The sequence below is a fragment of the Ochlerotatus camptorhynchus genome, unplaced genomic scaffold (genome assembly GCF_037179485.1).
Source record: "Ochlerotatus camptorhynchus isolate MF236.1 unplaced genomic scaffold, CSIRO-AGI_Acam_v1.1 ptg000141l, whole genome shotgun sequence".
Lineage (NCBI taxonomy): Eukaryota > Metazoa > Arthropoda > Insecta > Diptera > Culicidae > Ochlerotatus > Ochlerotatus camptorhynchus.
Genome location: NW_027040631.1, coordinates 2,805,858 through 2,820,321, shown reverse-complemented (window position 1 = coordinate 2,820,321; position 14,464 = coordinate 2,805,858). Strand labels below are relative to the sequence as shown.

The 14,464-nt window shown below is 41.8% G+C and overlaps 1 protein-coding gene across 4 annotated transcripts in view; it reads right to left on the bottom strand.

Moving 5' to 3' along the window:
- Positions 1-14,464, bottom strand: part of Asator (asator) — a 58,988-nt gene that overhangs the window by 24,456 nt on the left and 20,068 nt on the right. For 2 of the 4 annotated variants that reach the window (XM_065221350.1, XM_065221349.1), the window contains exons 2-3: positions 244-943; positions 31-181 (exon numbers count right to left, since the gene is read on the bottom strand). In XM_065221350.1, coding sequence (XP_065077422.1) covers positions 31-181; positions 244-291 — 199 coding nt within the window. In that variant the 5' untranslated portion in view covers positions 292-943. The remainder of the gene's footprint in view (positions 1-30; positions 182-243; positions 944-14,464) is intronic. The other 2 variants (XM_065221351.1, XM_065221352.1) reach the window with 1 other exon arrangement.

Sequence of the window (14,464 nt, the reverse complement as noted above, 5' to 3'; positions counted from 1 at the left end):
GTTTGAAGTCGGTGGTGAAGCAAGACTTACCCTGCAGCTTCTTCAGGACGGCCACTTCCATCTTCAAGACCTGCTTCGGCTGGCGCGCGGACTCCACCTTAAGGGCCACCTGTTCCCGCGTGATCAGATCCTGACCCTCGTAGATCTCGCCGAATCCGCCTCCGCCGATCTTTTTCAGGACCTGTAGAAATGGATAAATGTTATGATTCATACTAAAGATCGCTCGGGGTGGGGTAAACGAACCTTCCATCGCTCCTTGACCACGTGGCCAGCCTGGAGCAAGTCTTCCATAGTTGTGTCCGTAATTTTGGGGCCGTTCAGTTTGTCCGTTTAGTCAAAAAATATATATAGAGGGGTTGATAAAAAGCTTCGCTTTTATCGGGCTCGTTGTTGTTGCTCCTCTATTGCTGATGCGGTTGGCGACAGTTGAGTCTCAGGATTCACCCGAATGGAATCGGGATCCTACCTAGTGCTCAACTACCACCGATGCTACTCCGATACGGGGTTTGGTCCGACTCACCGACTATACAAGTGGGAGAAGGAAGAACGGAACCTCCAGGGCACCAGTTGCCTATGGTGATGCTGAGGATGATAGTGACGACAACAGTAGATACGAGGAAGCGAATTTTGCTGGCGGTTTACGATGACTAGTTGATAAATAAGAAAGCTTTCCGCTGATCCAGGAGCTGCGGCCGGAAAATGTGCAGCATTTGGAGAAAAACGATATACGTTATGTATTTAACTTTAACGGGCAAGCCGGGGTTGAGATTCAGTTAATCGACAGATTTTCGATTTGCTAATGTCTTCTTGTTCTCTCTTACATTTAAACATTAAATGTCATGGTCATTTGAGTATATCACACTTTTTGTTATGGTTTATTTTGGCATTGCTTAACTATAGGTCGTTGTACGAATGACTAGATTTGGATCGGCTCCGGGTGGCTCTGTTAAGTGAAGAAACAATATAAAAAAAGAACACAAATTATAACAAAATAATACCTGAAAATAAAACTAAGAAAAACTCCATTCACACAGTAGGCCGAGTAGAAAATCGCGGCACGCTTCGACGAAACCCTGCGGTTTGTAAATTTTCACAAAAACATTTTTTCCACGCAACGTCTTCTTTGGTAGACACACATAAAAAAAAATCTCAAAACAATTCCCAACTCACATTCCAAATAGTACACACGACGCTCAGCGAGGTAAACAAACGCCTGAAGATTCGCTCAACAGTGCTCGACGCGAACCAGACGGCGAATTAATTGGACTGACGTTAAATTTTGAAACCAATCACACCCGCATCAACAAGAGTAGAGGAAAAGTAAATCCCTTTCTCTTGTCCATCCATTCTTCCGCGCCTTGATCCAAAGCAATAAACCATCGGCAGGTCAAGAAACGTTCGTCGTCGTCGGCGGCGGACGTCACAATGTTTGATCTTGGGACACTTCCGTGCCCAGCACAGCAGGGCGCAGGCGGCGGCGGCGGCGATCGGTGGGGATTGCACACGTGGTTGACAAATAGAACAAAACGCGGAACACTGGCTGCGAAAGAAGATACAATCGCAGCAACCAGTGAGTAGTTGTCTTCTACTTGGGTCTGTTAACAAATTACGTAACGCAAAAAAAAAATCCAATTTTACACTACCCCCTATAGAAAAACAGAACATATTCACCTAAGTGTTCTTCTAAAATACCCATAATATTATCCTCAGCATCTCCTTCAAATTCTTCTCAGGACATGCTTAGGACCAGGGCTATGCATTTTCGAAACAAGGAAAAGAAAATGAACTATCCACAGAATCGCTTCATTTTGAGCAATATCATTTTCGAGTAAGTCATTGTGTTTCTTGTTATCGAGTCACGATGAACATTCCTCCTTTCAAACATGACTTGACTATCGCTTCTTTCGTTCGTCAAATGCTTCAGTTCATTTCATTTGAAGCAAAGACTTGTTTCAATTAACGCAATGAATTACTCGAAAACTACTTCCTTCGTTCACTTTCACTTCAATTCGGGCTCATTCGACTTGTCATGCATCTCGTCTTCAAGCATCAAAATATAGTATCCGCAAAATATCAGTTGCCGATAGGGATGGCATCCGGATTATATGTAGTAATAATATATTATTTCATATGTTAAACGAAAATTAAATTAACGAGGCCATTCTGGAGTCCAAGATGGCGGCCATCGGGGTCAGGAAAAGTCTCAAATACCCTACAATATGGGTATTTTCGGAACGGGGACAACGCGTAGATGCCGAAAATCGGTACCAGATACCATTTTGGAATCCAAAATAGTGACAATTGGTTTTCGGAAGTGTCAAATACCCTAAGATATGGGTATTTTAGGAACGGGAACAACGAGTAGATGTCATAAATCGATATCCAACGCTATATTCGAATCCAATATGGCGGGCATCAGAAGGTGTCAAATACCCTACAATATGTGTATTTTCGGAACGGGGACGACGCGTAGATGCCAAATATCGATATTCGACGCCATTTTGGAATCCAAGATGGCGGCCATCAAGTTTTATAAAACGAGTCAAATACCCTACAATATGTGTATTTTCGGAACGGGGACAACGCGTGGATGCCGAAAATCGATATCCGACGCTATGTTGGACTCCAATTTGGCGGCCATCGGGTTTCAGAAAAAGTGACAAATACACTACAATATGGATATTCTCGGAACGGGGACAGCACGTAGTTGCCGAAAATCGGTATCAGATACAATTTTGGAATCCAATATGGCGGCCATCATGGTTCAGAAAGCGTCAAATACCCTACAATATGGGTATTTTCGGAAGGGGGACAACGCGTGGATGCCAAAAACCGATATCCGATGCCATTTTGGAATCCAATATGGCAGCCATCAGGTTTTACAAAAAGTGTCAAATAAAGGGCGAACACGAAATTATTGCGACACATTCAACAGGGCATAACTTTTTTACCATTGGGTAAAAATCAACCAAATTTTGCACACTTTCTCATTGATGTGTATTGTGTACATGCTGTCAAACTCGAAGTCGTGTTTTTCGATTCAACGAAAATGGAGGTGAACCAACGCGAGTTGAGAGAACAAATTCTTTCCCTGGAATTTCCTGATCTGTCGCACCGGCAGTTGGGAAAAATGTTGAACATTCACCATTCAACCGTCTCCAGAGTGTTGAAGCGGTTCCAGGAGCGGTTGACGTTGGACCACGGCAAAGGAGCTGGAAGAAAACCGGGACCGGAGAACAAAAAGACGGAGGGAAAGGTGAAGCGGATGATTAAAGCAAATCCCAACGTCTCAAGCCGTGATTTGGCTAAAAAGATCGGCATGTCGCAGAGCTACGTCCAGAATGCAAAGAAGAGAGCTGGACTACATACATACAAGGTACAGAACTTCCCAAACCGCGATGAGTGGCAACAATCGACGGCTAAAACTCGGGCACAGAAGCTCTACGAGAAGATGCTGACAAAATATGGCTGCTGTGTGATGGACGACGAAACCGATTTTAAGCAAATTCCGGGGTTGGAGTTTTTCACCAGCAAGAGCAAGTTTGATGTGGACGACAAATTTAAGAAGAAGAAAATGTCGAAGTTCGCCTCCAAATATCTCATTTGGCAGGCCATCTGCTCTTGCGGACTGAGGAGTTAGCCTTTCGTGACAAAGGGCACAGTAAATGGCGAGATCTACAAATCTGAGTGCCTCGAGAAGCGCCTTTTGCCGTTCTTGCAGCAGCACGACGAAGCTCCGCTATTTTGGCCAGATTTGGCATCATGCCACTATTCTAAAAGTGTCCTGGAGTGGTATGAGGCCAATTCTGTCCATTTTGTTCCAAAGGACATGAATCCGCCAAACTGTCCGGAGCTGCGCCCGGTGGACCAGTATTGGGCAATAATGAAGCGGGAACTGAGAAACTGGTACCGGATGACACTGTAAAGACTTTATTGGAGGGCATCAAGCGAAAATGCGTTCAATTTTACACTCAAGGCTCCATCGATTAACTTTTCTTTTGATTTTTGAAGTAAATATATGTATAAAACTACCCTAAAATTTTGGTTTGATTCTAAACATTATAAGAAAATTGGCATGACATTTTCGGTGTCGCAATAATTTCGTGTTCGCCCTTTACCCTAATATCAGGGTATTTTTCGGAACGGGGACGACAAATCGATATTCGATGCCATTTGACATTTCTTCTGAAAACGAAAGCCACCATCTTGAATTTCAAGATGGCGTCGGACATCAATTTCTGGCTTCTAGATGTCATCCCGATTCCAAAAAATCCACATTGCTCGGTATTTGACAGTATTTCACAGTTTCTCTGAAACAAAGCCGCCATCTTGGATTTGAAGACGGCGTGACATCAATTTTCTCTCATCATTTCATTTCAGATCTCATCCCCATTCTGAAAATAACCATATTTTAGGGTATTTGACACTTTTCCGCAAATCGAAATTGGATTTCAAAATGGCGTCGGATATCGATTTCCATCCTCTAGACATCATCCCGATTCCAAAAATACCTTTATTGATAGGTATTTGACAGTATTTCCTAGTTTTTATTAAACTGGAAGCCGCCATCTTGGATTTTTAAACAAACCACCCGACAATGATAAATTTGACAACCACATGCACCGCTCTATGCGCATACGCTAAAATGAACCGAGTGAACAATCAACAAAAGTCATGAAAACTGCGCGAACTTGGATCGAACAGCTTCGCTTCAATGCAAAAGTAAGTTCATTTGACAATGAAAGAAGAAATGAACACGAGTCAAGCCAAAACAAACAGCATGAAAACTGATCGAAAGTGGTTCTGCTCGAAGAGAAGACATAATGGCTTTCAATTGAAAGTGATGGTTTACAGCTTCATTGTCACTTGATGATTTTCGATTGAAAGTGACTTTGTGGGGCCCTGCTTAGAGCTATCCTGAGAATTTGATTCCCTAAGATTTATCCTTTGAGCTTTTGTCATAAATTAGTGGGAAAGAAGGGTGTCCACGTTGAGGAAAGTATCATTGCAAGCAGTTGATATTGTATTTGCTACGGAACGGTCAGCAGCAGTCAGAATCCGTAAAATATTTATGGCTGATTTCAGCTAGATTTTTGTTAAGGCAAAAACACAGAAAATCACTTAATTTGAACAAAACATTATAATTTTGAAAACTTGTAACTTACATGTAAATTGTTCGGAAAATCATTCTCAAATCTCGTCCATTGAGCCTCTCTGAGAGAATCAACTAGCAAGCGAATATGGCTAGCAAAACTCATGCTTGAGATGCATATTCACGTACTCAGACTCACAATGCCGAAAAGTCATTCCAGCTTAAGGTGAAAGTGGATCGGTTCAGAATGACTATCGATTTTATATAAAATAACGCTGCAATTTTTTGAATCGTATTTCTGAAAGTTCAATTTCAGGATCACAATCATAGTGGTCGCTAACTTTTCTCATCAATTAAACAAATATTTCGTATGAACGGTCATATTTGACTTCCGTAGATCGTTTCAAAATACTGTTAGGAACATTTCCTCCGAAGACAACATACCTGTAAAATGCATTATTTCAATACAAACCATTGTTTTGTAACGCAACTCGAAGCATTAGATTTCGATTTCCTAAGCAACCAACTGACTTTTGCATGTATCTGTACGTAAGCAGTCTCCAGGTGGAAGAACAATGTGATTTGGAACACTAGCACAAAACAGAGAAGCGAAAAAAAGCCACACTACAGGGCGATCCACAAATGAATTAGCAAAGAAAAATTATCAGCACCGAGAGCATGATCAAGCTCGAGCGTGACGTTTTTCGTTCGCAATAATTGATGAAGATTGTAAGATACCTTTTATCGATAATTGAAAACGGATGATATTCGGCAATGTCATCTATGCGTTATCGCAAGAACTCCATTATGAAAGTGCTTGAAAATATTTCTAAATTGAGCGTATTTCCATAGAGAAGACCAGAAGGTCCCGAAGAAACGAACTCAACTTTTTGGCTCAGCTCTGGTACTATCTTCGGTCCCAAGCTAATCGTTGCACCCTTCGAAACATAGGAAAATCCTCGAACCCCTCATTTTATCCGTCAAACATTCATAGCGAATCAAAACAAACATAATGTAGTACTAGAATTTCGACTAAAATGGGGTACGTTAAACGATTTGCTTGGGACCAATAGGCTAGTCAAATAGTGAGCCAATTTAAAATCGTTAGTTTCGAATTGATTGTTGGTATTTCTTAGTCGAGTTGGAAACGCGTGTATTTGTGAAATAATAAAAACAATTCAAGTGTGTGTATGTGTAAGCTAATTTAAGGATACTCTGCGAAAGTTTCAGCCTATTTGATGGAGGTTTTCTGGTATATCTGGATATTTATTAAAGATAAATGGAACTATTTTAGAAATCACCCACCTTTGCCATTGCTAGATGAAATATTTTTCAAATCAAAAGGTTCCTCAATTTTCACATGTTGTTTCACAAGTATTTGAGGATATTCTGCGAAAATTTCAGCTTATTTGATGAAGGTATTCTGTTATATCTTGGTATTTTTAAAGATAATTAGATAAATTGAACTATATCTTCATATATTGTAGAAATCGTCCACTTTTGCCATTGATCAATAAAATATTTTTTAAACCAATTTGATCTTCAAATTTAACAAGTTGTTTCACAAGTATTTGAGTATATTTTGTAAAAAATTTCAGCATTTTTGATGAAGGTATTCTGATACATTCGGATATTTTTAAAGATAATTAGATAATTCCCTGAACTTCGGCAGAAATTCCCTTAACCTCGGCAGAACTTCTCTGAACTTCGGCAAGACTTCGCTGAACTTCAGCAGGAGTTCCCTGAACTTTGACATGCCTTCCCTGAACTTCGGTAGAACTTCTCTGAACTTCGGCACGAGTTCTCTGAACTTCGGCAGGAGATTTCTTTTATATGGCTTTCTCAATCTAGGGTAATCCAAACAGTCGGTTTTGCATTTCCCTGTTTGGATTACCCTAGACTGAGAAAGCCATATAAAAGAAATCTCCATACGTACCAGTCGAAAAATCTAATAAATCACTTCGGCAGGAGTTCCCTGAACTTCGGCAGGATTTCCCTGAACTTTGGCAGCACTTTCCCGAAGTTCGGCAGGCCTTCCCTGAACATTGGTAGGACGTCCCTGAAGTTCGGCAAAACTTCCCTGAACTTCGGCAGAACTTCTCTGAATTTTCGCAGAACTTCCCTGAACTTCATCAGGACTTCGCTGAAGTTCGGCAGGCTTTCCCTGAACTACGGCAAGACTTCCCTGAACATTAGTAGGACTTCCCTGAACTTGGAATCTTTGAATTGAAGTTGTCACTTCAGTAGTAGAATTATTATAATCATACAGGGGGGTAAGTCACTCTGCAACCTTGAGTCTGTGCTAATTGTGCTGCTTGTGTGTTTTTGGGTGTTTCTACGTGCCAAAGGAACTGTCATTACATCAAATGAAAAATTATGTTTACTGGCAACCTTAACGTTATATTTTTTCGTTCTATATTTTTTACACCTCAGTCCATTTCTCAGGTGGGCAGAGGTGTAAAATCAAAACAAGTGAAGCACATTTTTTGGCCATGGGAGAGTTTGGCCGAACAAAAGGTACCACGACTAACCCGTTTGGACAAACCGGATCTTCTGGTCTCGGAAACCAGTGACGCCTAGAGCCTTTGAGGCTACAGCCGCCTAAGAATTATTGGAAGCCAATACGTCTTCTTCTTTCCTCTTCTTCTTCTTCTTCGCATTTCAAGCTTATTGCATATCGCATATTAGCTTATTGTGTGCTCTCAACTTAGTGTTCTAGATGCACTTCCACAGTTATTAATTGAGAGCTTTCGATGCCTGTACCATTTTTGCATTGGTATAATTGTGTGGCAAGTCCAATCATACTTCTATGCCCAGGGAAGTCGAGAAAATTTCCAACTCGAAAAATTCCTAGACCGGATCGGGAATCGAACCCAGCCACCTCCAGCATGGTCTTGCTTTGTAGCTGGGGCTTTACCGACTGAGCTAAGGGAGGCCCTCAGCCCCGATTTACGGAGATGCTGGAGGATTTTCCCGATTCACCCGAGCGTTGCTGAACATTAACCAGTGCCGAAGTTGATTATTAGGTCGGTTCCAATTGGCTTTCATCCCTAGAAAAATTCATACTATTCATAAGTTCCGAGCAGATCGGTATTTCCTTATGCTTTTTCGATAAGATCACCTGTACTTCACACACCTAACATATCTGGAGCTTCCATTTCACGGCTGAATTTTTTCACAAAGGCGCTTCTCACCTAGCGATTTTTCGAAGGAATTACTGGAGGGATTCATTGCTTCCACTGGAGATGGCCTCTACTACTGCATTCGGAACCCTGATCCTTCAGTTTGGCCAGTAAATTGAGTGAGGAATAAAACAAAAATATTAGAAATGTAAACATGTTTGGCAGGGTTGCTTCCACTCACTTGCTATACAAAAAAGTTTTTCTGAAGAATGAAATCATTAGATGCTACTATGATATTTTGTACTTGTAAGTTAAAAGAAAAGGTTGTGTTAATTTTGCGTTCAGAGTGTCACAACTAGCGATTTTACGATTCGTGAGCGGTCCCTCAGGGTGAGCGCTCACGAGTCGTAAAATCGCGGATTGTGACTAACTGAAAGCACATTTGACAGGTTTTATGTGTCAAACACTTGCCTTTCAACGTCTTCTTGTGTCTTACAAGTACAAAATATCATTTGAACATCTAATGATTTCAAAATTCCGGAAATCATTTTTTATCGCAAGTGAGTGGAAGCAAGCCAGTTGGCAGTGGTTCCAGAATTGATGGAAAATTTGATGTAACGGAAGGGTGTTGAAGTGTGTTTTTGGTGTGTTAAAGTGGGTGATAGCACAAGGTGGCAGAGTGACTTACCCCCTGTAATTATACAAGAATATTGTGTTTACGAATACAGGTCAAAATTTCGATACTTCTCATCTTCCTAATTTGCAATGCTTGTTGGTATTGGTGCATTTTGAATTTGGGTGTCGTTCGAACGGGTGTGGATTCAGTATCAACGGAAAAGCATTAACTTTCACCTTAAGGTGAAAGTGGATCGGTTCAGAATAGTATTCAGGTATTTTTTTTTTCAAAACGAACTAGTGGGTCATTGGACCGGATGTTATTAAAGGGTGATACGGTCAAAATTTGGTCAATATCAACTTGACGTATTTCTTTCAATTTTGCATTTTATAACGTGATAGATTGATGGATAAGATTTTTTGAAGATTACATGAGACAAATTTGTAAATTGTTCGATTTCAGACTTCAAAACACCTTATGTTTAAAATATTGCGTTATTTAAAACGTCTCAGATTATTAAAAAATCTTGAACTAATATAAAATTTTAGGGACATATTGTCTGAAGAATTTTGATGAAAATTCCAAATGAGTTCAGGGGAAAATTCTGAGTACAATTTTAAAGCAATTAGCCTACAAGTTCCAGGTAATTGTGAGAAGATTCTCAAGAAAATTGTCAGGAGAACAAAAGGTGAATTCCAAGGTAGTTCTAAAGATACTATTATCAGGATTATGAATAGAGCTCCAGGGAATTCTAAAGTAACTCTGAAGAAACTTTGACACACTTAATGAGAATATGGATACATTTCTGACACTACCCTTAATGATCACCTACGACTGAAAATCTCTTAAAAGTTAATCAATCGGAGAATTAATTCCATGAAATGTCGCATAATTGCGAGGGACACGCAGAACATTGTATTGAGTGCGTTGTATGCAAAATACTACAAGACATCATGGTATTTGTAGTAGCATTAAAGTAATCAAAACTATTGAAAGAGGAATCAAAGTACTCAACAGTATTTAAAGAGGTGCTAAAGTAATGAAACTGCTAGGAACAATTTTGAAGAAGACACTTTTTTCAAATGTTGCCGTGCGCTTTGGTCAGGGAGCGTATAGGGCGTCGTTGTGCCAATTTGGTCGTGGCACGTTTCGAGTATGGGAGAGTGATAGCAGTTAGATCAAAAGTAGTTGGTAGTACTGCCACTTGTGGCGCACACAATCAATTCCCTTGCGTTTGACGTTTGCACAGTACAGCCATCTGTTGAGTGTATTGCCCGTTACAGTTTATACGACAGGTGGCGGTAGGGTTTACAATCAGAAATGTTCAATATGTTGTGTCTGTTTGTCTGTGATATAACATTGAGGCACAGACAAACAGACGTAACACTTCATTGTGTATCTTCGTTCACGCATTTAACGGTTGATTTGAATATTATCAGTTCCGCGAACTACTCGCCGCAGCGCTGGCATCGACTTACTTTGACGTTTCTATACATTCTATAGAACTTTTATTCAATATTGTTTGCGAGTTAGCGAGAAATCTTGTTTTCCACGAGAAGCCAGAGAGATGTCGTTACTGAGGTCCTATGTTTTGAGATACTATGTTTTCAAGAAAAACTTTTTCAAAGTGTTACGTCTGTTTGTCTGTGATTGAGGTAACGTTAGCATAAAATCAAAACATTGATAAACTTAACGCATCACTTTCAGAAATACTTCACTTCGTGATGGGGAAGTAACCGATGCATTAGCTACAAGCTGTAGCACGCCATGATAATATGTAATAACGAATAAATTTAGTTTCAATTCATCAATCACACCAAGCAGACCTATTCACTCAATTTGTCACATTAGGTTATGGGCCCAGACAGTTGCTATGGAAACGGCTCTGTTTGGTGAAGAAGAAAATTTTTGACGAAAATGGATGGCGGAGTCTCGGGTGAAGGCTCGAGTGGACGAGAAAACGGAAGAGCCCCGGCTAACGGACGAACGCCGGGAAGTTCAGTTTCGTTGCCGGTGAGAGATATTTTACGTAGCGTGGAGAACTACAGCTTCTGGTCCTTCGCGACCAAGATGATCCTGATCATGGAACGAACGTGGTGCGCAGTGAAGGAACCGCAGGAGGGCGATCCGGAGGTTAGTGAAGATGTTTCCGAGCAAGCTTTGGCCACGGTATGCTTCAGCATCGATCCCAAGATTTATGGGCTGGTGCGCAACGAAAAATCCGCGAAAGAGGCTTGGTACAGTCTGCGGAATACGTACGAGCACAGTGGTTCCACCAGGAAAATTGGACTGCTGAGAAGGCTTGCGGCTGGTTGGCGCTGAACACGATGAGGACATCATATGCCAAACGACGCAGGAGTACGTGAACAAACTTTTTTCGACAAGTCACCAGCTATCGGAGGTCGGTTTCGAAGTCAACGATACTTGGCTGGCGAATCTGCTGATGAAGGGTCTACCTGGGATTGGAGTCGTCGGCTATGAAGCTTACGGCGGACGTTGTCAAGGCGAAAATTTTGCAAGATGTGAAGATCAGCAAGAAGCCAAACGAAGATGGAGCGTTCCACACAAAAACGGAGCAAGAAGAAACCTACCGATCCATCGAGCGTGAAGTGCTTTCGGTGCAAGAAGTTGGTACACTATAGTGGCCATGCTGCATATTTCGCGGCGTTTAATACGGTACAGTCGACCAAGGACGATGTTGACTGGATTTTTGATTCCGGAGCTACAACACATCTGTGCCGGAACAAGGACCATCTGAAGGCTACAGAGGATGTGTCAGCAAACATCAACGTTGCGAATGGCACTGCAGCTGCTGTTGTTGCCAAGGGCGCCGTCAATTTGGAAGCAGACATTGGAGGTACGTCTTGTGAAATAACCATTAGTAGTGTTCTGTGCGTTCCAGCTTTGGCGTTAAATTTATTATCCGTGAGCAAGATGTGCCAGAACGGGTATCAGGTCATGTTCGACAAAGACTCTAGTAAAGTTGTCAGCACTACGAACGAAGTTGTGGCGATGGACTCTACAAGTTGGCGTTGGCGAAAAGTTCATCAGTTCACTTGGCTCGAGGGCAGAACAGCTTCCAACTATGGCATCAGCGGATGGTGCACGGATCGGCTGCATGAGGAGACTCAGACTGGAATGGAGTTTGAGGATACAAATTTATTTCTATGTGTACCGTGTATCCAAGGCAAGCACCAACGACAGCCGTTTAAGGCGAAGGGTCACAGGACTGAACGTTTGCTTGAGCTGATCCATTCTGATCTCTGTGGGCCGATGGAGACAATATTTCCTAACGTTTACCGACGATGCTAGCAGGAAGCCGTTCGTCTATTTCCTGAAATCAAAAGCAGATGTGTTAGAAGCGTTCGAAGATTGCAAGTCGTATGCAGAGAACCAGACGGGTGCGATGCTGAACTAGACAAGCGATTCTGGGCGGAAGCAGTAGCCACTGCTTCTTACGTGGTCAACCGATCACCGACAACCTTCGTGTGTTTGGAAGCGAGGTAATGGTACTCGTTCCCTAAACTTGAAGCTGGACGACGAACAATAGGGGTTGGTAGAATTCTCGGTTAAGGGGGGATGATGGAGAAGTAACCGATGAATTAGCTACAAGCTGTAGCATGCAATGACGCAACCGAAAAACCCAGAAAAGGCGGAATCATGTTAGAATCAACCAAGGACGATCTACGGAAAAAATTGCCTGTGAAGCACGGAATCAAATACGAAGCGTTAGAGAAAAAATCCAAGGGTTTTCAAAAGAATAAATCAACGGCGGCAGACCAGCGGAACATGGTGAGACCGGGCCAATTATTGTTTATAAATTAAATATCAAAACTAAACTAAATACGCGCTAGGTTTGAAAAGAATATGTTCGAACCTGGAAGTGAGTGAAAGTAACCTCTGAATGGGCGTAACTCTCCAAAAATTCTGAAATGGGTTACAGGATCTGCAATAGAGCTATCACCTTCTTCAAACCACGACAAAAAGGTCAGACTAGAAATGTTGTGAAAGTTTTTCGTCACTCACTCGAGCTAAAGCTCATCCTCAAGGGCAAAAATTTCAATTATCGGTGACGAAAATGTGCAGCTTTTGATGTCATCTAAATTTGTAATGGAATTAAATTAATTAAGCAAAATAAATCCATGGAGCCGTCAAAGTGAACTAGCATCTACGTTCGTAACTGCCAAGACAACAATGATGTAAACAAGCTTTCACGAAACTACCATTTTTGTCATTGATGAAAAAGTTAATCGGTGACAATATAACAAATAATTCCGTCAATATCGCCTGAAAAACTTTCAAAGACTAGGACATTTCTGAGCACTCTTTACAACACCTCGTCAATTCTTCATCCTTGAAAGTTCTTCATTGTACCTGAATAAATTTTGTGTTAAAAAAACGGAACGTAATTTGTGAACAGACCCTAGGAAAAAAGAAAGTTTCTTCAATTGAGTACCATCGTAGGAGGCGGCTTTAGAGTGAGCTGTCAGATTCGCTTTCGTCGTGGGTGGTTTGAGATAATGGACAACGATTCGTCAAAGTCGGTTTGCGTTCAATGTTGCGTACAAAGGTTCACGTGGATTTATAAATAAAAGCGTGAATGTCTCGGTTTCCTCTGTAGGTATCGGTGGGAATATTGTAGCGTCACGTAAATAAGCATGCAGCCTACTCTGATCTCCTATCTCCTGTCAGCAGAAGAAAAACTAAATATGTATAATGAATGAAATTGGATCTTAATTAGCACTGACACATAGGCAGCGACGAGAGAAAAGAATCTTCTGCTCGATTAAACGAAGATTGAAGCATTGTTTTATTTTGGTTCGCATTTTTTTCCTCACGGATATCATCTACTTCTTAGAATCAGCTGTTTATGTTACGACCCTCGGAAAGAACGATGCGTCTCCATTGAGTCGCTTTTTTAAAAATAACGTCTACCGGTGCACCCACGACGGTTGTTTGCGCTCAAGAATGTGTGCGTTAGGAGTAGGTACCTACTTGAAACACTGACGCTATATTCGAACCACTCGTTTTACACCATCGGCTATAACACCTAATCTCTCACAGCACCGTTGCGATAGGGCGTCGTTAGCAGATACTTTCGATAAAAGCAGATCTTGTGGCCCAAGCGGAGCGCACTCGAACGAGGTTCAGTTTCGCTTTTGAGGAAGTTCTGTTTTCACTCGCTCATCCAATCCAAGTAGACCTAGGGGAGGAGGCAGCCAAACCGGATAATGATGTTCAGGTGGGAAATCAGACGTGTTTTCCTTCCTTCCTCGTCGTCGCCACGGCCTACTTTGTCGGTCGCAGAGTTACGCGATCTTCGCAGCCAGTGCGCCGCAGAAGCGTGTGAAAAAAAAAGCACACACACAAGAAAATTGAAAATGAGGTGGAGAAGAAGGCGATGAGGGAAATTCTTCGGTCGAGTCGAGAAAAACCCGCTTGCTGAGGCGTGTGTTTTCGTTCCCGTCCGGGGGGGTGTCAGGTAGGTACGTAACGTTGTTCGTTCCCGGCGCATATTGGCGATATACCGTCCGGTTCGACCGACGCACAGTGGGCCAGAAATGCAATTTAGGCGAGGACAAAACCAATCGCTCTTAAACGAAGCATTTCCTTCTGAGAAGCTTCTCGTTATAA